Consider the following 27,165-nt stretch of genomic DNA (forward strand, 5'->3'; position numbering starts at 1 on the left):
TTTCCGTCATGTTTGTATGAATAAAATGTTGTATAAATGAGGCTCTGAATGATGTGTGAACAAACCGCTCTGTGTTAACCTTCAGAACGTAGAGAGGAATGAAAGTGTAAAGTTTGGTGTATGTAAGAGCTGCTGCAGTGGAGATTTATGGATCAGCGTCTGAGAACAAACTCATTTTAAAGATGCGTTTTGTTAAATTACATACATTTTGGTGAATAGGATAAAAAAAAAAGAACTAATAGATATCAGCATGAAACTTCACCAGTTGATTACTGACATTGAGACAAATCTTTTTTGTATTACAAGTTTTCTGGAACGTTATCTTTAGATATGCAAATTAGGCATAATCGGAAGGATGCAAATAGACAAAGTAGTAAAATAAAAACCTAAATGTGTATTTTGGATGTTTTCTTTCCACCAGTTTGACGCGTTATAGAAGCAAAATATCCAAAAGTTACTTTGTAACAATGCTTTGTCTTATTATCATTCAAGAAAGTACATCATGCGAGACTGGTTTATATTAATTTATATTTTATTTTATCATTTGAAGTTTGCATGCTGAAATGTAAAAAAGAACGCTTGTGATTCTCATGTATTGTTTCTGATGATGAGGTGAAAGGAAGAAGAAGATGATGACCGACCTGGAGACCTCGATGGCGACCATCATCGCCGTGTTTCAGAAGTATTCAGAGAGAGAAGGAGACAAACACAAACTGAAGAAGAGCGAGCTGAAGGATCTGCTTCACGACGAGCTGCCGGATCTGATGGAGGTGAGACAGAAAGAGAGAAACATTCAAATCCTTTATATCTAATATGCAAAACATAATAATAATGGAAAAAATACTTCAGTACAAGTACTGCAGTGTCAAGGAACGAAGGAAAAACACATTTACTTGTGTACTCACTCCAGCTTTGAGGTACTTTCTACTCATTCAAAACATCAGCTTAGTGGTGGAAGAAGTACTCAGATATTTGACTGATGTAAAAGTAGCAAATGTAGTTGAAAGTATGAAAATATACTCAAAGTACCAAAAGTATAAGTACTCATTAATATGTATTTATTGGGATTATTTAAGCATTAATGTGTTCATCGCGTTAATGTTGCAGCTGGTAAAGGTGAGCTATTTTTGATTACTTCATGTATGGATGCGTGTTTGTTTTTTAATCTGTTTTTTGTCTTTTCTGCAAAATCTTTGTTGATTTTGAACTTTTTGTTTTTAAGTCTGTATCGGGTGTTTTTTATGTACATTTTTAATGTTGTTTCTGTTTTTTTGTGGGAGTGTCCTGGACAAAAAAAGGTTAAATAAGAATAGAAATTAATGTTTGATGATTTATAACTCGATTAAGTTTTTTTAAATACGGTCCTGAGTGGTGCAACTGTCCCGCTGTGATGTGTCCGTCCGTCCTCCTGCAGCATGTGAAGGACCAGGCCGCCCTCGACAGCCTGATGGAGAGCCTGGACGCAGACGGCGACGCCGAGTGCGACTTCCAGGAGTTCATGACATTCGTGTCTTTGGTTACCGTCTGTTGCCACGACTTCTTCGAGCACGAGGACGAGTGAAGGAGGAGGCCAGAGAAAAGAGGGGAGCTACAGTAAATTATAAAGAAGAAGAAGAAGCCTAGCAACAAGCAGCCAAACAGTACTTTGGCTGGTGGCTGGCAAACAGGCCAGACTAGTAGTTCAAATGTTCTTTTCTATCTGAGTCTAAATGTCTAGATGCTACTAAAGTCTTCACAACGGCTTTGGGATTTATTTGTTGTGTGGCTCCGAAGTTTGGTACAAAACTAGCCACTGATTTCTAATCACTTTAACAACATTGTTTGTGCTGCAAATGTTTTTGTACTTTTTAAATTCAGCAGGACACATTCTATGAATCAAACTGAAACATTTGAAAAGTGTTCGCTAGATTTTGGGTGTGGTCACCAATCAGTAATTTAAGGTTCTTCTGATGAAAAGGGCCAGTAAAGCTGGAAAGATGACAACTGGAAAATTAGGATTATTATCGAGGGAAACATATTTTCTCCTGGATTACGGTCACGTTTTTAAATGTTAACGTTGTAAAATTGAAACAAAATTATTTGGTTTTGTTCTTAAAACAAATCAAGATTTGGCTTTAAATAAGTGTGATTGTTGCTTTATTTAAGTTAAACATTTATTTAAATAAGTCAACTATTCACTTTTTGTTTCAAAAGGTGTCACGAGAATTTATCCATCCATCCACGCCGATCTTCTCTTGACGCAGAATATTATTAACGTATTTGTGATACGTCAAAAAACTAACGTAATCAATGAGAAAATACATTTCGTAACGTAATTTTTAGGAGACCAGGCCAAATGACCATTTAGAGTTGGTGGCCGTTATATTTCAGACGTGGCCAGTAGATTCATCCGATCATCCTCCTCTTCAGTTGGAGAGTCAAACTACTGAGAGAACCTGCGTTTAAAAAACTTTGACTATCAAACAACGTGTCGTTGGCTAGTAGAAGTTTAAAAATGGCTCGTGAGTTTTATCTAATCGAGAAGTCACTTTTCAGAGAAGATAAAAGCACCTAGTTGACTATCAAACACTGTAAGTGACGTGTAACTTAGTCTTCAAGTTAAAAACGTGTAACGGCTACTAAAATGTTGAAATGGCTTCTTCACGCTCGCTAGAAAACCAACTATGATTTGGAGATGAATTGTAAAGTTCTTGTTTAGAAGCTCTATTTGGAGATATTGAAGTAGAACGTAAGCAACACTTATTTGAGTCATAACACATTGAAAATGTCTAGCTGGCTGCTAAAATAATCAGAAAGTCTTCAGATTTAGTGGCCAACTGTCGGATTCAAGCCGCTAGAATAAAGAATCTCGTTTCACGCTCTTCTCGTCAAGCAAAGAAAACAACCTAAATGTTTATTAAAAGAGTTGGAACAGAGTTCTTCTGATGTGAGTTTTGAAATGAAGATGAATTAAATTATCAACGTGTGACTCTTGAGTTGTTTTTGTGGGACAGAAAATCAAATCAAACAAACTGACACATAAAAACTTTTTTGTTTGTTTGTTTTTCTCCTAAAATGTGCAAACATGTCATTTTCTTTAAATGTATTAAATGCAAAATATTCATAAAGGTTGTGCAGTTGTTGAATATTGTTTTGAGGGACTTAAAGATCCTGATTTCTCATAAAGACTCATAAGCCCACAAACTGAACGTTTAGAGACTAAACTTCAGGGATTAAATATGCTTCTGTTTGTTTTTTGACCATCTTTAACCCTGAAACAGAAGTTTTAGTTTATTAATTTCAAACCTGTATGTCACATGTTCTCTCCTCCTTCCTGCAGTCTTTAGTGAGAACAGAGACAAATAAATTCAGCGTTAGTCGATTAAATTGACTTCATCTTGGCTGCAGCGCTGTGATGAGCTGTCCGTACTTACAGCTACAGTCAACCCGCCTTCAGTGTGCCGCCTCATCAGCCTCCAGGTGTGTGAGCTCATCTCTCTCCTCACAGTCTAATCAACTCAATCAGAGGCACCTGGTGGAAGACTCCACCTGAAGGAAAGTTATGCATCCAACAGATTCTATTAAACAAGACAACATGAATATATTTTGTGTTTCCAGCTTGCAACTTTCTTTCCTTCTGGTTGGTGGATGACGCAGACATCCAGCATTAGTTTTGGTCTTTGTGAAGGTTACAGTATATATTTTACGTTATTCACGGCTTGGTGAGTCTCTGAAAGCTCACTGTGTCCTCTTCATGTTGGCCTCCAGGAGGAATAAAAACAGCCACATATTAAAACAACATCTATCACACTCTTCTCTGGTTGTTTTGAGGCATTCTGGGAAATGTAGGAAACCACAAACTCCTACAAACAAACGAGCTAAAAACACGAGAGAAGATGTGCATGAAGGTGAGATTATTGAAACACAGGATGATGTAATGTCAGCTGCACAGTTTCAGACATCTGCAGGCTGTGTAGCATCAGAGGGGCGGAGTCAGCCTCGTGATTGGCTGGAGGGGGAACAGATCTCGACCCTTGGGACCGACACCACACCCATCTGTGTGTGTGTGTGTGCGTGTGTTGTTCAGCATATGCTCTGTTGTGTTTCTTCTTCCTCTTCTTCTTCTCAGAACTGGTGAGTTTCTCGTTTGTTTTTTACCTTTTAAATCAGTTTGAAGTCTTGTGTTGTTTTAACTTGTGACTGTTTTTGCTGCAAACGAACAGCTGATAACTTCTGCTGCAGTCTTATAAAATAAAGAAAAGCTGGATGAGACCAGAGAGGGATGTGTGAGGAAAGAAGGGACGTCTGGTTAGAAGAGAATAAAATCTGATTAAAATGAGCTTCATGCTCTGCAGCTCAGAGATAAACACTGAGTCGTTTCCCTCGACTTCATAGTTCAGTATGTGAAAAACTTGCGTATTAAAGTTTTGCATCATTAAAACGTGACTTAAACGCTCCACAGGGAAGTTGAATGAACACAAACCATCAATGTTTATGCATATTTTTGCCACATTAATCTTTGCAACAGCCAGTTTCTTTCTTTTAGCTCATTTCTATGAGAAAGCATCTTAGTAACCTTCTCATAACTGCAGACACTTTATTACTTTTAACAGTTATGAGAAAGTTACATGATTTGCATGTGTTGCTCCATCATTTAGAAGAGGATGGTGCAAAAGAATGCATCCTCCTTAACGTTTATGAATATTTGATGAATATAAATGATGTTTTTCTGCTCAGGTTGACATCATCATGGACCTGACTCCCGCCCCTGCACAGCCAGAAACCGGGCGTCCTCCTCCTCCTCATCCTGTGACCGAGATAGTGACGACGACTACGTATACAAGTACATCAACGCAATGATAACATACTTGTTTGTCCTCTTATCATGAAACGATTTCATTTAATTTAACTGTTCGAGGTTCCAAATCATCTCATATTTCACAAACAAAAAGACAAAGATTGTGTTTCTCTCCCGTTAATCATCTCGGCCCCTCGGGTTTATCTGGTGACCCTTTGGAGGGGCCCGACCCCCCAGGTTGGGAACCATAACAGTGCATAGTTAAAACTAGAAGAAGTACTAGAACGCTCTGTCTTATTCAGTAAAAGTATAAAGTATTAGCAGTAAAATGTACTTAAAGTACCTCTTGGTCCCTTTCAGAAAGTTATATTATTATGTATTACATATATTCATATTATTACTGATGCTTTTCAAAATTAACGACAATAAATATATAGAAGTTTAAAGAAATACTACACATTGATGCTTCAGTAATATAGTGTCAGTACTGTTCATACTTTAAGTACATTGTGCTGATAATACTTCTACTTGTAACGTAGTATTTTTACATTGTGGATGTTGTCATCCAGACCATCAAGTTTGAGTTAAACGGGATCAAGTTGGAATCAATGACAGTGAGTCAGTCTGTGTGTGTGTGTGTGTGCGTGTGTGTGTGTGTGTGTGTGTGTGTGAGTGTGTGTGTGTGTGTGTGAGTGTGTGTGCGTGTGTGTGTGTGTGTGTGTGTGTGTGTGTGTGTGTGTGTGAGTGTGTGTGTTAGCAGGGAGTGTCTTATCAGGCCGATGTCAGCAGGGAGCATGTGAAGGAGTGTGTGCGACGCCTCCGGTGTCTGTCGCCACAGAGATAAGAGCTGACACACTGATACCAGCTGGCCCTTGTTTCCACTGAGGGCCACTGAGGGCCACGGGGGGCCAACCAGCTGGGTTCAAAAGCCCACTGATGTTTACTTTATTTAATGCTACTTACCTCCACATCTCAGAGGGAAATATTGAACTTTTATCTGACACTTTTTGTTACTTTCTACATGATATACTTGTACGATAAGATGCAGTACTTTACTACAAATACTAGTAGTTTCAACTAACCCGTCTGCATCAACACTAGACGGTCAGATAGTCTTTGACTCAGCAGTTTCGGATAGTTTAACTGTTAGTGGTGAAGAGAGTTCCTGCAGCCAATCAGTGAGTCATGTTGAGCTACGAGGAATGTCTTCCCCCTGACACACATCAACACTTCTGAGAGCGAGTGAGACTTTCACCCAGGAAACCTCCCTTCATGTCCCGTGTGAACCCAAGTCAACCTCGGCTTATTTCAAGTTGCTTAACTTAACGTCGCTCTACGTCACAGTTACAGATCGCTGTAACGCTGTGATCGCTGTGATGGCTCAGTGCTGGAAATCTGAGTTAAAGATCTGAAGGTTTAATGCAAGAAAAGAGGCTCGATTTCACCCTAAGAATATAAAATCATCCCCTCTATGAAGATGCTTCACAGCATAAGAGGTTTAAAGTGTTTAATAAAACATTTTCACAATAAAAGTCTTATTTAAAGTTGAATTTGTGTTTTTCAGGCATCGACCCCGACGATGGAGCTTTTGCAGCTTTGATTGGAGGTGAGAACTGAACTTTTTCCTCCTGGTTACATTACATGAACGCATCATATCTTTTTAAAGGGTTTGAGTTTCACCCTGAAGAAAGCTGACATTTTGTTCTTCATCTTTTCGTGATCTCCTTCTCTTCTAAAGGGCTCGTCGGCTCCGCGCTGCTGCTGCTGATCTGCATCATCGTGGTGGTGCTGTGGGATTTCTACCGACGTAAAGGCTCGTACGTCACCAACGAGATGGACGGCGACGACGACGACGACGACGAGTGTGATGCGGCGCTCCAAAGCAGGAAGTCTCTGACGATCAAAGAGGATTAAAGACAAGAAAAGCTTTCAAATGAGACTTTAGTTGCGATGTCGAGGATTATAAAGAGCTGTTTTACACCGAGGAGGTTTTTTTAAAAGTAGCCAATTCTATAAAGCTGCATGAAGCAACTTTGTACATTTCTGGCCCCAAAAGTCTGCAAGATGAACTTCACTTCTCGAACATCTTAGTTTGAGATATCCGATAAAACGGTGAATGCACGTTGCAGCAGTTACATCGTGAGGCTCAGATTCACGTCTTTTAAAGGGATTTTTCTTTCTAAAACCGGTTTCTAATGTTGATTTATCACTTTTGTTCTTGCTAATGTGACTATTTGTCGGTAGAAATAACTTTTAGGCTTAAAAAGAAAACATGCACCACTGCATTTTGAATCAAAAGCAGAATTAACTGCCCAGACGAATCTTTTTACAGCCGGTAAACATTTAGTCTGCTGCTTTTCTTTCTTCATTTTTCAACCTGAACTCAACCCAAGTTGATGCTTTTTATAAATTGTTTTTGTACTATCAGAGTATTTTTTCAGTTTTCTAATAAATAACCAAAAAATAAAGATAAAACAGAAAGTCCAAAACGTCAAGAATTAATAGTTTTTTACAGCTAGAAATTGAATTGAACTGTTTTGAATCTTTGTTTATTAAAATCTCTTCTTTTACTTGTTCATAAGAATGAAGTTCAGGTATTTATTGTGGTGTGATTTTATCATGAGGAAGTTAAACTCCATCTAGTGGTCAAGAAGCAGTACTGCACTTATTAGAAAACGTTATATTTTGTATGCGTTTGAGGAGTTTAATTTGGGGAAACAAAGACATTTAACATTCCAACATACAAACACACACTTAATAATACAAGTTAGTTGATTTTATACAATAAAATTCATAAAAAATAAATACCTGGACACAGGAGGAAGTATTCAGTTATTAATCACATCAATTATTATGATTATTATTATTATTATTATTATTATTATTATAAAATGTCAGTAAAATGTAGTGAAAGTATTAAAACTGTGTCTGTTCTACTATTGTATACATTATTATTATTCATGCAAAAGGATTTTAACTAATGATTATCTTCATGTTGAAAGAATCTGCTGATTATTTCCACATGAATAGATTGTTTGTAAAAAAGTTCTTAAAGCTGTCAGAAGAAATGAAAATCCCGCCGGTGCGCCAGACTTGGATATTAAAGGATGGATGGTTTCTGTGTGTGTGTGTGTGTGTGTGTGTGTGTGTGTGTGTGTGTGTGTGTGTGTGTGTGTGTGTGTGTGTGTGTGGTCCTGATGCTGTCACGCTCTCGGCCCCTCGATGCCGGATCGCTCCTCTGGGCCTCCGGTGACGGTTTGAATTTTTAGCTTTCAGAAAACCTGAGAGCAAGAAAACTACAACACCGCTCCAGTGTGGAAACATGTCTGTAATACCAGCAGCGGCCTGCGGGTGGTGCTGTTGGACCGAAACGTGGCTTTACAGCAAACTGTCAGATTCCTGATCAATAACAATCAATAGGAGGTATTTTTAATACATGTATGTGTCATCATGAACTCATAAACTTCCCTGAATCAATAACAATAAATTCATCTCCTTCTGTAAACTAAAATAAATAGATTTTCAATCAAATAAAAAACTAAAAACAATCTCGATAGTGTCATAATACATTTGTTTTGGTTGTTTTATACTCAACAGGAATCCAAATATTTATGTATATGAATTACAAAATATCAGTTCCAAAAGTAGTGGAGTATACGTAAGAGGAAATACAAGTACCTTGAATTAGTACTTGAGTAAAAGTACTAATTCCAGCTGCTGAAGTGCAGATGTTTGTTTTACCTAAAACTCACAGCTGACTCATGTGGTGGTTGATTAACTCTTAGTTTCATGCAGCTGCGTGTCTCGTTTTTTGGGAGTCGAGCAGGTGAGAACATAAAACCAGAATAAGTTCAAAGGGAAGGTTTGGACCTCGTCAGGTTTTTCCCTCCTCTTCATCTCGGCCGTAATACGTCCATTAAAGCCCAAACCGTCGGGGAGCCGAGGGGCCCGGAGCTCCGCCAAGGTGGGAAATTTCATCTGTGACTCACATCCTCGCTTGGTTGTCAAATCAATTTGAGTTACCAGCGCTGCGGCGGCCAAGGAAAGAATGAGCCCAAATTATGGTGAGGGAAGAAATCAAAGATGTAAAATACACTGTGAATTCCCCCCGAGAGCCGGAGCTGGAGCTTTTTGGCAGAGTCCAGTTCCCCACCCGGCAGATCCCACAAGATCATTACTGCAATATGAAAATATATCCATTTGAAATGTGATTTATTTAACCTGGTATTGAGTCTAAAAGGACGACTCGAGCTTGGCTGTAGCGTCTGCTCATTTCCTGCAGCCTCCTCTTGTTTTCCATCACTTTTTTGCACTTTAATTTTTTGTAGAAATGTTCCCTCGTTCTCTAAAGGGTAAATGAAAATCTTAGTTTTACAGTCATAATTATAACTTAGACGTTGATGTAGATGCTGTTTATTTAAAGCTACCACGAGGAACTTTAAAGTGTTGATTTTGGCGGCGCCTGTGGACGAAAGTGGTAGTGTTTCCCATTAGAAAAATGTTACTTTCAGCAGGATTACAGAACAACTACAAGCCAGATTTTCATGCAACTTGGTGGAAGAATGCAACATGGGTCAAGGAAGAACTCACCGAATTTTGGAGTGGATCCGCATTTTGGCCTTGGTCTGCGTTCATTGTGAAACAGTTGTTCTTGTGAAATAGAGAGTGTATATTTTTCATCTCTACTGCTTTTCAACAAGGCAGGAAACCGGGCTCTTCGGTTGCCCATGTTACACTTCTCATCCACTGGGTTTCCCAACCACCAAGATGTAAACATCGGCTTTCTATTCAGTAAAACCCGACACAATTGTAACCTGAGCAGTCGTTATCAGCCACAACAAGTAAAAACACCTGTATGGGTTTGAGAAGCAATTAAGGCAGAAATAGAGGAAAATGTAGATGTTCAAAGACCTCAAACTAATCACGCACATCAGAGACGAAATGTAGACAAATTTCACCAGCCTTGACTTCTGAAGTTCTTCCTGGAAAGTCGAGGAAATTATTTGAAATACAGAGAAAAGGTTTTATTTTGAAAGGGTGACTGAGTTCATGGGAATCCGCCATCACATCGCTCATAAGTGTGTGTCTGTGTTCGTCCGAAACACACACACTTTACACAATCATTCGCCACAACTCATGTCAGTGTGTGTGTGTGTGTGTGTGTGTAGGGAAGTGGTAACGCTAATCAACCCCAGATGAGCAAAGAGGCCAGACGAGTTGAATCACTGTGTGTGTGTGTGTGTGTGTGTGTGTGTGTGTGTGTGTGTGTGTGTGTGTGTGTGTGTGTGTGTGTGTGTATGTGTGTGTGTGTGTGTGTGTGTGTGTGTGTGTGTGTGTGTGTAGCAGTAATAACAGTCTGGGGCTGGCGGGGTCCGACTTGAGGGCCGGTTACCCAAAATCTCGGGGCCGACACACACACACACACACACAAACGGTGAAGTCACCGTCTGTGGGGACAAAGATGGCCGAAGCGGCACCTTCGCGTGCGAATGAAGCTCACCGAGTGTGTGTGTGCGTACATTTACTCAAGTACTGCTTTTTCAAGGTACTTGTACTCCACCTGAGTATTTGCAATCCATGCTACGTTTACTCCACCATCTCAGAGGGAAGTATTGTACTTTTTACTACATTTATGAGCAACATATAGTTACTTTTTGCATAATGTACTTGTATGATATGATGAAGTACTTTACTACCCAGTATGTTACTACAAGTACATTTTTTTCTAATGTACTTGTACTTTACTTGCTACATGACATGACTTATAGTTACTTTTTACATACAAAAACATGCGATGAAAATCTTTTATCATTATGTGTAGTTCATGGCACAAATCAATCGCGATCAAAACAATATTTGTTGACTACTGTCCATATTTTTTAGGAAGTATTTCCACCTCTGAATTATATAAACCAACAGGAATGATGACAATAAGCACCAAAATACTGTGTTTTTCCTGTTGGATGTGTCAGAGTAACAGGAGATCATTACTCATATTTGTCAGCCACCACACCAACGTAAAACCTGATGTGGCTGAAGGTCCAAGTGGAGTTTTTGGTTCTTTTTATATTAGATTAAAAGTGTGTTCCTTTTCTCTCCAAACGCTTTCATTCCATCGCGTATCAAAAAACACCAGTGTTGGTTTTCATGTTGGCCTGCGAGTGAGTCATCAAAAAACAACACATTTCCCAGAATGCTCGGTTAGTCACATAGCAGGATGATGGATTTGAAAGCTCTGCCAAACAAATACGTGAAAACAAATCTGTGCTTTCAACCCCTATTTATCCAACAATGTCTCAACAATGATTCACTTTCTGACCAGCGATGATTCACCTTCTGACCATCTTAGTTCTACGTTGTACTCAACTGTATTTCTTTAATAGATTTAATCTGATTTGAAAGCAGCCTTTCTTGTGTTCAGTCAGCTTCTTGTTGTGATCAGATTGATTGATTTAGCTGATTGTATCACCTGAGTGAGCGCTGTTTTTTTGTGTTGTTTGCTTAACAAAGATGTGAGAGCGATACGTTTCATAATCCAGCGTGCGGATCCTTTGTTTCCTTTTGTTTCTGCCCAGTTTGTGACCTTTTCTCTCTGGCGTTGAGGCAAAGCTCTGGAGTTACTCCCACGCAACGCCCAGCTCTGATCTATTGATGGGCAGTGAAGTGTGTGGGATGTTTGATATCCCAGGAATGAAGTGGGAGAAGAGGATCCATCATATTCCTCATAAATTTACCTTCTTCTTCTTTCTTCTTTTTTGCTGGCTGAGGAACAGAAGCTCTCAGGCGTCCGTGTGTGAAGGAACCGAGCGGAGATAAACCTCTGCTTGTTTGATGCTTTAAGTTCATTTCTCAAAGAGGTTTGTTGTTGTAGTCTGTGTCGTTCGTCCTCTCAGTTTTGTTTTCCGTCTCTGTTTTTTCACACATGCACATCCAACACAAGTAAAATAAATATCAGTGACGTGTACTTACACACACACACTCATCTTCAGATTCCTCCAGTGTAACAAATTAACTTTAATCGTCTCTGGAGCAGCTGAGGATCGTAGGAGGAGGAAGCTTTGTTTACCTTTCCTCCTGATTTGTGATCTCTCTGCACGTTGCTGCTGACAGGACGGTCAGAAAAACGCTCCCACTTCAAACAGCTCCAATCATTTCTCTTCTGAATCGCTTTGACCTCGTGGTGTAAAGTCAGGCCGACTGATGTCGAGGCTCAAGAGAGAGAGACGGAGAACTAATGAGGAGTTTCATTCCACCAGTTGACAAATGCAACACCTGCTTCTATCAAAGAAGAAGATATTCTTTAAAGAAAAGTATTCAACACACCAGTTAATGTAAAGGTAACATTGTCCATCTGTGAATAATCCCGCATAACTTCTTGAGTGCATGTGGATTTACTGGACAGGAGGTAACAACGTAACGTAACAACGTAACGTAACAACGTAATGTAACAATGTAATGTAACAACGTAACGTAACAACGTAATGTAACAACGTAACGTAACAACGTAACAACGTAACAACGTAATGTTACAACGTAATGTAACAACGTAACGTAACAACGTAACGTAACAACGTAACGTAACAACGTAACGTAACAACGTAACAATGTAACAACGTAACAATGTAACAACGTAACGTAACGTAACAACGTAACGTAACAACGTAACGTCACAACGTAACGTCACAACGTAACGTCACAACGTAACGTCACAACGTAACAATGTAACAACGTAACAATGTAACAACGTAACAATGTAACAACGTAACAATGTAACAACGTAACGTAACAACGTAACGTAACAACGTAACGTAACAACGTAACGTAACAGCGTAAAGTAACAGCGTAAATAAATAGCAACCACCCTTAGCGGACATTCTTATGTAACATTTTGTAACAATTGTAAAGTCAAAGTTTACTTTTTGTTTCACGTTATTAAACCATGTAACTTTCAATAATTGTCGCTCGATATACTATGTTACCTACTCTGAATGAATGCAGAAACGTTACACATTCAGTGTATCCGTTAACTGGCCACTAGACGGATCAAACTGCCTTCAACGCTGGACTTTCTATATCATAAAAGATATTTCACGATGACTTGAATGGCTCTTTGATTATGATTCACATGTAAACAAGATGAAATGTACATCCGATTTCATGTGCAGCTCACTGCCTGATAACTCTTCCCCTCAAACAAATTGGTAACAAGCCGGTTGAGCGCCACAAGAGCGGGTTTAACGAGCGGTTAGTGTTCAGCTGTGTGAGCGTGCAGTATAAATAGGAGCAGAGGTTTCCAGAGGCTGTTGGGTTAAAGTACAGGGTTGGAAGCTGTTAGGTCAGAGGTCCAGACGCTTTCATGAGAGGGAAACGACTGGCAGGACAACAGTCGAGCTGTCGTCTTCGTGGGAGGGCCGACACACAACTTATCTTCATTTAGTCTGGAACAAGCAAACAAATCTGTCAGGAGAGAAATCCACTTGTTCCTGCACTCACAGGTTTCCTTAAATCAATACTCATTCTCTTCCACAGCATGCAGAGATTCTTAGAGAATGAGTTTGTTTGAACAAACTAAAATGTGGAAACCTCTGAGAGAAATATGCATATCTTTTCAAATGACCAGTGTGCAATTATACAGTATAAAAGCAGGGAAAGACAATCATTGATTTAAATGCTTGTTCAAGTCAACTTGTACCAAATGTTGTTCGCCAAACAATTGGCATTAGTTGCATTGCATTGAGTAGATTTTACTGGCATATTAAATGTTTTATATAGTCTTTTTAAAAGTACACAAGATTGTTTAAAGATGTTTATTTCAATCATGAATGGATGTTAAAAGACTGAATAGATGGTTTTTAGTTTCTGTTTAAAATGTCAATATTTTCAGCTACTATTTGTCTTAAATGAAAATGTGGAATGAGTTCTCATGTCCAACATCTTGAACTGTTTCTTTAATAAAACATACCGCGATTTTAAAAAGAAACATAGACACCTTATTGGGGTCAAAGTTGGTAGAATAATGTGATTTAATTCACAGAAAGATGATGAATTGTTTGATTTTGCTCCAGAAAAGTAAGATTTAGACACGATTATTTTATAATCTGAACACAAACGTTCTACTGTTTACCTCAAGATCGCTGTGACACAAGATTATTTGCACATAAATTTAACAAATGTCGTATTTTTAAACACATGGTAGAAGCATCTTTTAAAATAAAGCCTCAGTAAATAAACTATAAAGGCACAATAACAAAACAAGCCACAAACTGCCGGAAGATACAGACACAATGTGCAAACAGCAGCCTCATAAAGGTGTGAGAAGCATCATCTCAGGTCAAACCCTCTGTTTGGGTTCAGAAAGTTGTGCTAATGAAGCTCTTTTACTTCCTGGACATTTTGAAAATGCAGGAAATCGTTACTTGAGATTCAGCCATCAAAAGTGCCTCTATTCAACATTTTACTTTGACAACACGTCCCCAAATTGAGGTCCAATGGTCTCATAAAGTCCCCACAAACTAAACGTCCTCACGGCATCATTTAAGAGGACTTTGCATTGGACGTTTGGCATCTTAACTGTGGCCTCCATTTCTGATGGAGGCTTTATTTAAAGGGTCAGTTTTGGTCTCAGATAGGTTCCATGTAGAAACAGCCAATCATCTGAATTCCAGTGATGAAAAGCACTTGACACAAACCAACATCTGCCACCGATTTGCCAGAACATGCCTGTCCCGGATGCGACTATTAACCAGAGCTGCAGCCTGCCGTGTCTCCTCCGGCTGCGTTCACCACTAACCAGGGCTGAAGGATGAGCCGCAGTTCCGAGTCCTTCCAGACCTGGAGGACCTGGCAGTGGAAAGTAGCATGACTGCAGCAGGCCTGTCATTTTGAGTGGCTGCAACCTTTAATCATATCTTGAGCTACATCCTTTATCCCCGCGTCTGTCGGTGGCCTGATGCTAATTTGAGACCTGGTGCGTCTGAATGGTTCGATCTGATCTCCGTCCCGTGTTTGGTGCCGTTTCATATTGTGGAGACGAGGACGGAAATATTTCTTGCCAACCGTCTGTGAAACCAAAAAACTGTGGCGTTCTTTTACGAGCACAGATCTGAGAGATCCTGCAGCAAACATCTGACAAACACTCATCAGAACCACGAGGTCAAAACTATTGTCTAAAATATCATCATTTAAGAGCCAAAAGCACACTAACGTAGGTGGACTCCCTTCATGGAAGGTTTTACAGTAATGCTTTATTTTATGGGTCTGTCATTTCTTGAAAAAAGGGCCATAACTTTGTAATTTGGTGCTAATTACGTGCAGAATGAATTAATCACAGCTGAACAGGCAGGAATGAGAAGTGTGTCTATCTTTTGGGGAAATGTTGAACCAGGGCTTCAATTTGATTTACACTCATTGCTGTGAGTTGTGATAATGCATATTACATGTATTAGGGTTATTTATGTCAAATGCATGCGAACCAAACTACATGTTAAAAATACAAATTTTCAGGAAGGATATGATCGATAATAAAAGCATAAACTTAATGCTGTAAAGTGAATGAAGCCCTCCTCTGCTTACTGAATGATGCATGCAGATGCAAAGTCATGCATTCATGCAGCATGTAGCTGACTAATCAAGCTTAAAAACAACATGGCGGCACAGAGAGTTCACGAGCGCAGTCAGAGTTTGGGAGCGTGTTTACTGCTGTGTAAATGCCACCTCTGCATGTCGCAATAAAACGCTGCAGCGGCCTGCGGCAGCACAGTAGAAAGTCGTGTTTTGGTGCTGCCAAATATATAAAGCGGTGGAGTTCAGTCGTGGCATGCTAATGATGAGGAACGACGGCGTTCTCTGTAACTGCTGCAAGTTCTGATCAGAGAAAAAAAACACTGCTGACTCCAGTTTTTTCTTTTTTAATTGCCCGCTATAAATCTTTTTGTGGATGTCTCAATTAAGAGCAACAATAGCTCGGCTCCATTAGCATCTCCAGATCACAGAGTCATTAAATTGAAGCTTTGCAGGCACAAATCAACCTGTCATCCTCCTCGCAGTCGTACAGCCTAAAGAAAGCGAGAGAAGAGCTGCAGACACACAGAAAGCTACTTTTAAAAAGCGTCTCGTGAAGAGAAGTGAGGCTGCCAGACGCTGCCGGTCTGAGCCAAGTATTAAAACAGGGTGTATTTTAAACAAAGGTTGCATTTTAATAAAGGCCAGAGGGTGGCATATCACAGATAGCTGTTGTGTTTCACATTAAACACAACGCCGTGCCATGGCAACATGGAGGCCAAGACTTCCCCCTCGGGGCTGCCAGCCAGCCGGGAACGGTTTGCTATGCAAAGCATCCACGAAATGAGAAGTACATTTTAATTACAGTGGAAGAATAACAAGGCTTTATATAAGATGGTTTATAGAACTGCGTCAGTCTGCAGGTATAAAAACTGCTGTTTTATTTGGTCTAAACTAACTTACACACTCTTAGGCTACAAACCTTCTGCAACTCTGAATATATCAAACAGTTTGTCTTCAACTTTCAGTTTATTCACAAAAAACAAACACGGAAAACAGTTTTGTATGTGAACTCCATCAAACTCGTTGTTTTATTTTAGAATAGCTGCTGCTGTGTTGCACATTTTGGATAATATTTGCTAAATCCTGATGAGTTCTGATGATTCTTGAAGAAAGCTGAAGAAATCTTGCAAAGCTGCATTTGCAGCCAGCAAACTACATGGTTTACTTTGGGAATGTGCACCAATAAAACACAGCATCTTGACATTGATTTGTATTTGATCCCATGGCCACATAGCAAACAAACATCCTCAAAAGTTACAGAAATATCTCTGAAATGACTTGTTATTTGAATGACCTACATCCTTAATGCATGCAGTGAATGCAGATTGTGTGACAGAACAGTTGCACACATTATCAGATGTGATTTTGATGAAACTTTGCATTTTAAAAACTGCGCTGATGGACTTTAAGATGACGCGACGATGTTTACAGCACAGAATCGAGGTCCACTCACATTTACAACATCGTTAAATTGCGCTGCAGCTTCTGCTTACGCTTGTTTGTTTGTCTCCATCATTATACCTGCAGAAGCTTTCAATTTCTACTTTCTTTTGTGTAAAATAATGAACCTGAAATGGGGTTTCTCTTCATCGTGCCACTGCAGCGCAGAGAAGCTTTGAACCTCTTGGTCTGAACTCCAAAAACAAATAAAAACCCAGCTTCTCGTCATTATTTCCATCCAGAGGAATCCTGATGCGTGACGCTTCATATTTACAAGCTTCATACGAGAAGTCACATGTGAAAGAATTCCAGTTTACTTTATAATGTCATCAGATGTTTGATGACAAATATTGGGAGCGAACCAATGCAGCCGCTGACCTTTGACCTTTATTTCACCCTTAAGTTGGATTCAGTTCGTGTGCCTTTCAGTTCTGTAAATTTGGTTCTCACCAAGAACAACATTGAATACAATGAACAATACAGGAATCCTTCAAATTCATGACGCTGTGAAAGCCGCCTCACCTCAGTCTGACAGAGCGTAGGAGCACACGGAGACCGACTGCCAAACGGCCGAAACATTGGATAAATATGTACATGCACTTTGGCTGTTTCATGGCGTAATACATGCAAACTTTTGCCAGAACAGTGTGAAGCAACACGGGGGGGAAAAGCCAACCTTCACCTGGAGAAAAACACTCAGAGTTTGTGCAGCAGAATCATGTGTTTTTGTCCTGAAGAAACGTCCCAAATGTCCGTTTTTCAGTGAGTGTTTGTATTCGAAGGCTCAGAGAGATGAGTCCCGATTCAGGGTCAGAATCCTCAGGGTCTGGGATCATCTGGAGGACATGAGGGTCCGGCTGAACCTGTGTTCAAGTGCTAGTTTGAGGTCCTTGTCCCTTTTATGCCACTTTATAATACTACTCTACTACAATTCAGAGGCAAATATTGTTATTTTTACTCCACGGGATTGAGAGCTTCTTTGCAGCATCAGATTAATAATTCAAAATATAAATTAATTGATGCATTAAGATGTGTTATTAGAGATTAAACTACTCAGCAGTTTGAAATGGGCCATTTTGCACTAGATGCAGAATTAATACTTGTTATTGTTACACAGGAGTATTTACTTTTACTCAAGTAAATCATCTGAATACTTCTTGCACTACAGAAAAACTGGGATTTGTTTAGCATAATAATAATAATAATAATAATAACAATAGAGAGCCATGCTGAATAAAAGTATTCATTAAATGAGTTGAATACATTGTAATATTTGTAAATATAGCTTTATTATTACTACATTGCAGTACATGTTTAATACAAGTATTAAAACTATTATTAATATTGTCATTATCATCATCATCATCATAAAAAAAACAAATTATTGTTTTTCTTTATCGGCATAAAAAATAAAATAAAATAAAATATTAATAAAAATAATAACTAATTCTATATGCCAATCAAATTATTTAAATACTGTAATATAAAAGGATGACAATGAAAGAACTCCTCCTTAAGGTCTGCCCGGTGTGAACGCACTTTTCCAGTCTTTCCCGGTCTACGGTGTGAGTCTCAGTTGGCCCAAAATCAGTCCACCTTAAAAAAATGTCTGCTCTCGCGTTACAGTGTCACGCGGATACACCGCGGGAGCGCGCACAGCACCAGCACGAGCAGCAGCAGCCCTGTCAAATCACACAACGAGGGTGACGCGCAGGCGGAGGACTTTACGTAAAAACGCCTCCGAGGACTTTTTTTTAACGCGTAAAAGTCACGGTGTTTGCGGTAAATCGGTGTGGAAATACTTAAGGCTGTGGATTATAATACAATAGTTGTGGTACTTAGCCAACGTCTCGCTGGCGTTTGCAGCAACTAAAGTATTGTTGTTAGTATTGTTTGGCTCAGTGGCGCACGAGACGCACACCAACCGAGGACTGACGTCAGGGGGATTTTACGGTCTCTTCTTTTATACTTTGTTTTATCGGTTATTGTTTTTCTGAGGGATGTAAGTTTACCGATGTGGAGCTGGTAACGTGTCCACGAATAACCGGGATAAAGCCACTTTTATTTAGTTTCTTCTTCAGCCCTTCACTTTGTCTGCGTTCACCATGCTGGCGAACACGGCGCTTTACGCAGCGAAGAAACGGAAGAAGCCGGTCCAGAAAATGTAAGTAAACAACCATAAACTCATAGAAAAGTCACTGTAGTCACTGTAATATTCACATAATACCTCATAGTGTGTCTGTGGTACAGAATAAACTGGTGTACAATCGTTTTATTGTACTTTCTGATCGTATTTCTTCTTTAATACTCGTATTAAATTCCTGAAGGCACTCTGAGTCACTATTGTACTGCCTGTTGTACTTTTACTGCACTACTACAATACTACCATTGCTTGTGGTTCAGTTTGTTATATATTCATAGTGTTTCCATAAAAAACACAATGCATTAATACGTTTCTGATGCTTTTATTGCAATAACATATATATATATAGATATAGATATTATTCATACATGTTATATAAACCAGATATGGTATTTCTATAGGTGGTTACAGCTGTGCAAACATCCCCCGTGGAGTGAGACAGTGTGCATTAAAGCCGTTGTTACATGGTAATAAGAGTAGTTATAAGTTGCATGTAATAGCTACTTTGTCCTGAATGAATAAAGGCAATAAAGTCTATTTTCCCTGCTGTGGTTATGCAATGCTGGCCAGCCAGACCGAGGTAGGTGCTGAAGTCCAACGAGCCTGCAGGCCTCTGCAGCATGGAAAATAAAGCAATATTTAAATCTAATTATACCATCGGAGACAGCTGGCCTTCCCAAACTCATCGTGCACATGCTCTAAACTTGTATGTATTGACTTTATTATTAAAGTCATTGTTTGAGTGTGCTCTGTAGGCGGGGAGGAACAAAAGGAAATCATTATAATCATCCAGCCACATTCTTATGAGTTTATTTTTGACTGTATATTTAAACTGCCTCTTGTTTTCCCCTGAAATCTCCCTCGAGACCCCCCGGAGGGCCCCAAGCCACGGTTTGAGAACCACCCTACTGTAGCGCCAGAAACAATGATTCTTCAGGCTCTGATGTACAAACTGTTCTTCAGAGAACCTTATCTGTGCTGTAAAAACCTTTTTAGAGGGGTTCTTTAATGCACCGTGCTTAAAGTTCTTCCAAAGACCTTTGATGCTGCTGTAAATTATTCACAAAAGTTCTGTTTTAAAGTTCTCCATTGCATTTTTGTGGTTTCAAACCGTAAGTAGAGCTTTAAAGAACCTTCTGCGGAAGTATTGGAAAGCACCACAGACAAAGTGTTCTCCTTAGAACCTTAACCATGGTGAAGCACCATGGTTAAGGGCTCTTCTTAGACCCTCAGAACTAATCGAGAAATAGTTTGTTATGGACTGTTAATGGTGCTGCAGAGAACCTTGAGAGAGACCCCACATGTGGTCTCAGAAAACCTTTTATAGTCCTATAAAGAACCGTCTGGAGAAATGATCTGAAGCACCATGCCAGAGGGTTCCTCTTAGACCCTTCGTGGTGCTATAAAACGTTCTGTCAGTTTATCTTCGACCCTTTATGATGCTGTAAATAAATGTTTTGGAGATGTTCTCCAGGGCAGCGTGCTTTAATATTTCCTTAAAGATCCACCTCAGTGCTGAACGGTTCTCCAAAGCACCGTGCAGAAATGGGGTTTCCTGGACCCTTCGCGGTTCTGTAAAGAACCCTTTCAGAACATTACAGTGAGAGCTGCTCTGAGCCTCACAGTCTTCCTCACCGTGAAGTTGTGATTTTTAACTTTAACAAGCCAGACGGGGAGCGTTAACCGCCCCGTACAGAACCACAGGCCCAAGCAGAGAACCACGGCCAGAACCGTGTGTGTGTGTGTGTGTGTGTGTGTGTGGTACTACCTGCATTAATCATAATCAGGACGTGGAGCGAGAGCGCTCTCACGCTATGTTTCCACGAGGGAGGGAGGGAGGATGGCGTAATCTGAGACTCGCTGTGTGTTTTTCCTCCTCCTCCTCCTCCTCCTCCTCTTCCTCCTCCTCCGACTTCCACAACATACTTTTTCTCCTGTCTTTCCTTCTCTCTCTCTCTCTCTGGGTGTTTTTTTTTGGGGGGGGGGTTGTTTCTTTCCTCCCTCAACACAAATTAACATAGTTCTGTGTCACGCAAACGCTTACATAACTCTGCCATGTTCGCTCCCAGGGAGTTTATCTTTCCTTTCTTTTTTCCTTTTGTTTGGGAAATGGTGTGTGAGTTATGAGTGTGTGTGTGTGTGTGTGTGTGTGTGTGTGTGTGTGAGAGAGAGAGAGAGAGACAGTTCAACACAGACGGGTCTAGAGGCGGTTCGCAGCAGTCTCCCCTGAGGCGGTGTACCTTCAGGTTTACTCTGTCGTACGAGGAGAACATGTGAGAGAGAAAAAGTCACAAGACAAACAGGAAGCTGTTGATGCACGGCCAAAAGTATGTGGACGTGTGTACACCTGGGCGAGTATCGGGTTGAGGTTAGGAATGGATAGTAGAGTAATCTGATTACTTTAGCTCTCTTATAGTGTTGTTGTTTCTTTGTGTTTCTGCAAACTGCTGACGGGTGCAAAAAGCCAAAAGAAACAACCTCCATCGAGCCGTGATTTCTCTTTCAGTTCAGTTCATTGTTCGTGCATAAAAAGGCTGAATGACAAAAGATATTATTCCACTGTTCTGTTTCTACTCGAGCTGCTACGGCTTTGGATTCATTGAAACGCTGACGAACGCCAACCAGAGCTGAGCTGGAGGCTCTGCGTGACCAGTTGGCTCTGGGCACAGAAGTCATTGCATGCTGCAGCATTTCACATGGAACTTAGTATGAATTCAGGGACCTGTGACAACTCCAGACTTTGGGGGGAAAAGAGATCGCTAACATTGAACAGACAAACCTAAATGTATTCATCGAAATCAAAGTGGAACCAAAATAAAACACACCAGTGTGTTGACAGGGTTGTCAAGTTCGATCGAGAGGACTTTGATCATCTTCATTTGGTTAAGTGTAACTAATTTAAACCCTTAAAAGAAGTTATCAGTCAAAGATGGATTCCCACTTGTTGTGATGTTTTTAAAGCGTTGTGATGCTTTCTCCACAGCGGTGTTTCGTAACGGCAGTAAAATGTGGCGCGTGCGTGTACTTGTGGTGGTTTGTATTCAGCGTTGGTCTGCAGATGAATTTGAGTCTGAATCTGGAAACCGAGCGGTTTGATTTAGTTTGTTGGGGTCAGAGGTCGTGCTGATTTGTAGCCGTTTCTCTATGACTGACATGTGACAGTCTCGCTTCACTCCTCAGACGTTACGACACCAAAACACAGCGATGTTTGGTTTCGTGTGGTTTTATTGTGTCGGTGGTTACTTCCTGTGTTTGGGTACTCGGCATGTACTTTGGTATACACATATATATATATATATATATATATATATAAAAATATATATATATATATATATACACGCCCCTTCCAGGGCAGATTTTGGCAGATAGAAGGAGAAGCAACATCACTGGGCGCTCATTGTTCTTGCAGCGAGTTGTGCCGTCAGGAATGCAGCGATAACATCTCGCCTCGATTTCAGATATGTTTCTGGAGTATTATTGAAAACAGATGTCTTATTAAGGGGGGGGGGGGCTCTGTTTACACATTCATGCTACAGTTCAGGCTTTCAGCTCGCAACCTTTTTAGACTTTTAACAGTTAAAAGCATCACAAGAAAGACATTTAAAGTGGGAAATCCTGCATTTGCAAGTAAAGTTAGCAGGTTTGTTTGAACTCAACACTGCTGTTATATTTATATATATTTATATATATTTAGTCTGAAATGTATTTTCTTCACATTTCTGTTGTTTTTACCAGACTTGTTGTTATATTCCATCTAAATGTCACATTATGTTTCAGTCGGCTGCTCTTAAAGTCATGAGTTTCCATGCAAGTGAAATAATACATAAAACTAAAACTACGTCCTGCTGGCTCTCTATATTTTACTGCACCGGTTGTTATATTTCATTTAAATGTCACATATTTTGCAGCAAACTTCTTTCTTAGACCAAAATCATCATATTTCACATTACAGTCCGCTCACAAGTTGTTCTGTGTTATTCTTTTGCAGTTTTTCCTTCCTTGATGTTATTTGCAGCTACATTTCGGTGCTCTCTGAGAGCAGTTGACGTTGGTGAAGTCTTGTACTCGTACAGTCCAGACATGTATTGTTTCGTCCTCTTACTGATGTTTTTAGAGGCAGTTAAACTGTAAAAGTTAGGATTAAGATCAGCAAATAAAACCCCAGCTGTTCACATTTCATTAAAATGTCTTTTTATTGGAGCAGTTGCTGAGGAGAGAGCTTGTTCTGCATTCACTTCCTGTTTTAATCAGAGTGTTTCTAGTCAAATGTGTGATCGATTCAAAAAATGTTTTATTAACTTCTTTTCTTTGTGCTGGAAAGAGAAGTTTCTCTCTCTTCAAGACAACTATTTCCACACTCTAGTTGGTAAATCTTGTTGCCGAAGTTGGTCAATGTTTTCTGCACATTGTGGCGACTGCAGCTCTCAGTCATGTGGAGGTCAGAGGTCACAGGGCCCAGAAGGTATGCAGGTATGCAGGTGCACACACTCAGAGTTAGCTCCACTGGCCTCACCTGACCTAAACAAAAGAAATCCCCGGCGGAGTCATCAGCAGCAACATCTGAAGCTGATTTAACTTGAGCAGCAGACATGCAGCTGCTCTGTGTGAGGCCGACCTGTAACTGGAGGGTCACCGGTTCAATTCCCACAACAACCAGATGCTCTGCTGAAGGGTTCTTGTGCAAGACACAGAACATTCTTTATTTGTACAGTTTCATTTTGGGGACGGGGGACTGTGATCGTCATGTGATCACCTGCAGTTCAAAGATTCATTGAGAGCAGAAGTCAGACACACAACGATCTGGAAACTTTAGTGTGTTTTCTTCAAGTGGAAAGCAGAAGTAAAGACGACTTGTGATGAGAATCATCGAGAGCAGAACTTGTCTCTATTCTGGTATTTCTGCTTTGTTTTTGTTTTCAGTGCTGATTTTGGAAATAAATGAAAATAAAAACAGATTCATAATGAAAATGAAAGGGTGTAAAATGCAAAAAGAAGCAACAAACGGACACAAACAGTCCCTGTTTCTCCAGCGATGATCAGATATCAGACGTGGTGAAACAGAGCTCCATCGACCTGTTAGAAACCAGACGTGGGTGTGAAGGAGAGGCATCTCCAGGGCCGGTCTGAGGTGCTCCACGGCTTCACACCTTCTCTGGGACTAGAAAGAGAAAAGCCCCTCTGTGCAGCGGAGGTCTGCTTTGAGTTACAGACGAGAAGCCGCCGGGTTTACCGCCGGTCACCGGGGTTCAGCTGCAGACACAGACCGGCTTTCTGCGGCGCTGATCTGCAGCCAAAGAGCCAAAGAGCCGGTTTATTTACCTCTCTGCACAAGTCGCTTATCAAGCCCAGTGTTTCTGTGTTCAAGCAGGTTATGGATATAAAAATATGAGTATTGCAGTCGTGCATGTGTGGAAAGACGGGGTTGTTTATACTGATGCTTGTTTTCACTATCAGACTCAGTAAATTTGTGCACAAAGAACGAGGTGACGGTAAACAGGAACAGGTGGCATCAGGCTGATGGAGAGGACAGGTGGTCCACACCCACTCTGCAAAACATTTAACCCTTTTAATCCTTTTAGTTAAGTCTGAAAATGTCAACTTTTCACACAGGAAATACTTTTGTATTATAGGATATCATGTTTTCTAGACGTGCGACAGCATGGAGGCTGCAAAAGCCAAGTTTCCGTCCAAATGAAGCGCAGATTTTATCCGAATTTCCAGAAAACTCTGCAAAAGAAAAAGGGAATGAATGCACGTTTCAATCCTCTGCTGTTGTGTGAACATCTGGCTTCAGAAGAAGAGGACGGAATTAAAAGTATGCAGGTCAAACATGGTGGAAATATTGTATTTATGTTCATTTCATGCATTCATTTGAGGAAGGTTAATGCTTCATGTATGTCATGACATGTCTTAAAACTACATACTGTTGTAAATTGAATATATTTGGGTTGTAAAAGTGGCTCCGGTGCTTTAAACATTTGTTTTTAGGAGCATAGATAAGTGTGCAGTCTTTATGCCACACCTGGAGTGTGTAATCCGTCTCACTGCATCCCAGCTGCTGTAACACTGATTCAGTACACACAACACATTTAGCCTCCAGCTTCTCTGTCATACTTCTCATGACCTTTCTGAATCAGTTCAAGCTTTGACTCTTTCAGAGAAACATATTCTACCGTCAGTGTGTGAAGCTCCTTTCTGTTAAATCTTTGTTCTTGTGTTTTAACGTCTTCTTTCTGCTTCCACAGACCCAAACCGGCGCCTCCCGATGGCATCAAGTCCAACCCGTCCAAACGGCACCGCGACCGGCTCAACGGCGAGCTGGACAAGCTCACCAGCCTGCTGCCCTTCACCGAGGACGTCCGGGCTCGGCTGGACAAGCTGTCGGTGCTCCGCCTCAGCGTCGGCTACCTGAAGGTGAAGAGCTTCTTCAGCGGTGAGTGACGTTCTCTCGTGTCCTGCAGACGCTTCGGAATACTAACAAACGTTTACAGGAGACTTTTTACTCCCTACAGCTTTATTCAGACAGTAAGACATGCACGTATTTAATAAGGTTAAGTTAAGACTTCGTGCATGCTGAATCTAAAAAGTGTTTCTGGATATTCTTTTATTCAGACATGCAACTGAAAGCTGACAATGTCTCGCTGCGGTTACACAAACGTTTTTCGAGGGTTTTGAAACCGATTCTGAGTCTTAAAAACATTTTTATTTCCTCTGCACCACACGTCGTTTTAGTTGATTTTATGAACTCAATGTGAGTTATAGTTTATTCTCAGACTATTCTTTCACCAGGTTTAGTTTCATGAGGTGTCCTAAACCAGAGAGGATCATGGGTACAAACATCCTGTATGCATTCAGCCCAGAGGCTAAATCAGTGACTGAAATGTGTCCCCTCTGGCTCTCCGTATATATTTGGAGCTGACCTCCTCTTCAACAGGCGGTGTGAAGCTGACAGTACAGCTGCTGGTGTGCAGTGTGTGAATACCAGACACAACCTATGAGGTTGTGTTTCTGGAAAAAGCACCAAAGAAAAACATTCAAGACTAAATTATAAATGGAATTCTGAATCTAGCTGATTATGAACTTTTTTTAAATTCCTTTTTATATTTCCACATTTATGTTCTTACTCTTTTGCAGATGTATTATTTTATATGACTCCATAGTAAAGCAGGTGATCAGAGATCCAGCAGGAACGTGTTGTGAGGAGGTGATCAATCTCCCATCTTAATAAAAACCGCTCAAGCGTTCGCTTTATTGGCTCGAACCTGTTCGTCTCTGGAATCAAAGAGGCTTTTTGTTCTGAAACCGGCTGCAAAGGGAGCAAGAGATGAGTAATCAATGAGTCACTGGCATTGACGAACAACCTGATCAACCCCGCAGACGTGTTGCGCTCTAAAAACACTGACTTGTTGCCTCTTTAATGCACGAGCATCTGTAGAAACAGCGCGTCGTTAAGTTGCCTCGACCTGTTGCCAAAGGAAACAGACCCGTTGCTCTGGAGTCATCAATTATTTGGCAGCGTCGGTCGCTTCGTGTCGGCTGAACAAATGTGTTTGGAGTCTGGTTTCTCTCAAACCACACCGGCGGTGAGGGGCGAGGTCGTGCGTTCAGCGCTTTTATTTTGAAAGAAGAGTTTTTTAATCATGGAGAGCAACAACGTGTATAATCGATTAGTTAATAATCAAATAATCATTGGCTAGTTAATCAGTAATGTAGATAAACTTAAGCCCTACAATACAGTGAAGAGAAGACAATGGCACAACAACTACAAAGGGTTACAAACCAGATGTTACACAAAATGAACTTAAAGAGCCAATTAAACTCTGTTTTACATAATAAAAAATGCATTCAAACACAGACACACACTGTAAAACGTCAGTTCAAACAGTAATAAAGTGACTGTAAATATAATTTAAGAACTCAAAAAGTGGATTTAGTTCGTTTAACGACTTTGAGAAGTACATTTTATATAAAACTTTGACACTTTTTATTCAACCCTCTGAAACCAAAGACGTTTTGAGGCATTTTTTGCATTTTTCTCTCTGTGGTCTTGATTTTTTACTGCAATAAAAAAAGTCTATGGAAACAGAACAATCATAGCTTCAAGTAGAGAGAACTCAAACATGTCAATAAAATGTTTTTGATTTAAATTTTAAGCTTCGTTTTGGCTTCTTTTCCTGATGGAAGCGTTCCTCACATGGTGTGTTCAAGGGCGGTTGGAAAGATGAAAACCTGAAGACACTGA

At 40.2% G+C, this 27,165-nt stretch overlaps 3 protein-coding genes across 4 annotated transcripts in view; 2 read left to right on the forward strand and 1 right to left on the reverse strand.

Annotated features, from left to right (window-relative positions):
• sh3bp4a (SH3-domain binding protein 4a) overlaps positions 1–4,263 on the reverse strand; it is a 33,401-nt gene extending 29,138 nt beyond the window's left edge. Inside the window, exons 1-3 of the mRNA XM_076094741.1 lie at positions 3,414–4,263; positions 3,286–3,320; positions 642–1,536 (exon numbers count right to left, since the gene is read on the reverse strand). The gene's annotated coding sequence lies outside the window, so the exon portion shown is untranslated. The remainder of the gene's footprint in view (positions 1–641; positions 1,537–3,285; positions 3,321–3,413) is intronic.
• Positions 630–1,634, forward strand: s100b (S100 calcium binding protein, beta (neural)). Its single transcript, XM_076094742.1, has 2 exons — positions 630–770; positions 1,415–1,634. The coding sequence occupies exons 1-2, from the start codon at positions 630–632 to the stop codon at positions 1,559–1,561; spliced, it is 288 nt and encodes a 95-aa protein (XP_075950857.1). The 3' UTR covers positions 1,562–1,634.
• A 14,195-nt stretch (positions 4,264–18,458) lies between the features above and the next one.
• LOC142952799 (uncharacterized) overlaps positions 18,459–27,165 on the forward strand; it is a 43,396-nt gene continuing 34,689 nt past the window's right edge. The window contains exons 1-2 of one of the 2 annotated variants that reach the window (XM_076094743.1): positions 18,459–18,944; positions 25,169–25,356. In XM_076094743.1, the coding sequence (XP_075950858.1) occupies positions 18,886–18,944; positions 25,169–25,356 (247 nt within the window). In that variant the 5' untranslated portion in view covers positions 18,459–18,885. The remainder of the gene's footprint in view (positions 18,945–25,168; positions 25,357–27,165) is intronic. The other variant, XM_076094744.1, reaches the window with a different exon arrangement.

This window comes from Anarhichas minor, unplaced genomic scaffold, assembly GCF_050575085.1.
Source record: "Anarhichas minor isolate MPS153535 unplaced genomic scaffold, ASM5057508v1 ptg000018l, whole genome shotgun sequence".
In the NCBI taxonomy this organism is placed as follows: domain Eukaryota; kingdom Metazoa; phylum Chordata; class Actinopteri; order Perciformes; family Anarhichadidae; genus Anarhichas; species Anarhichas minor.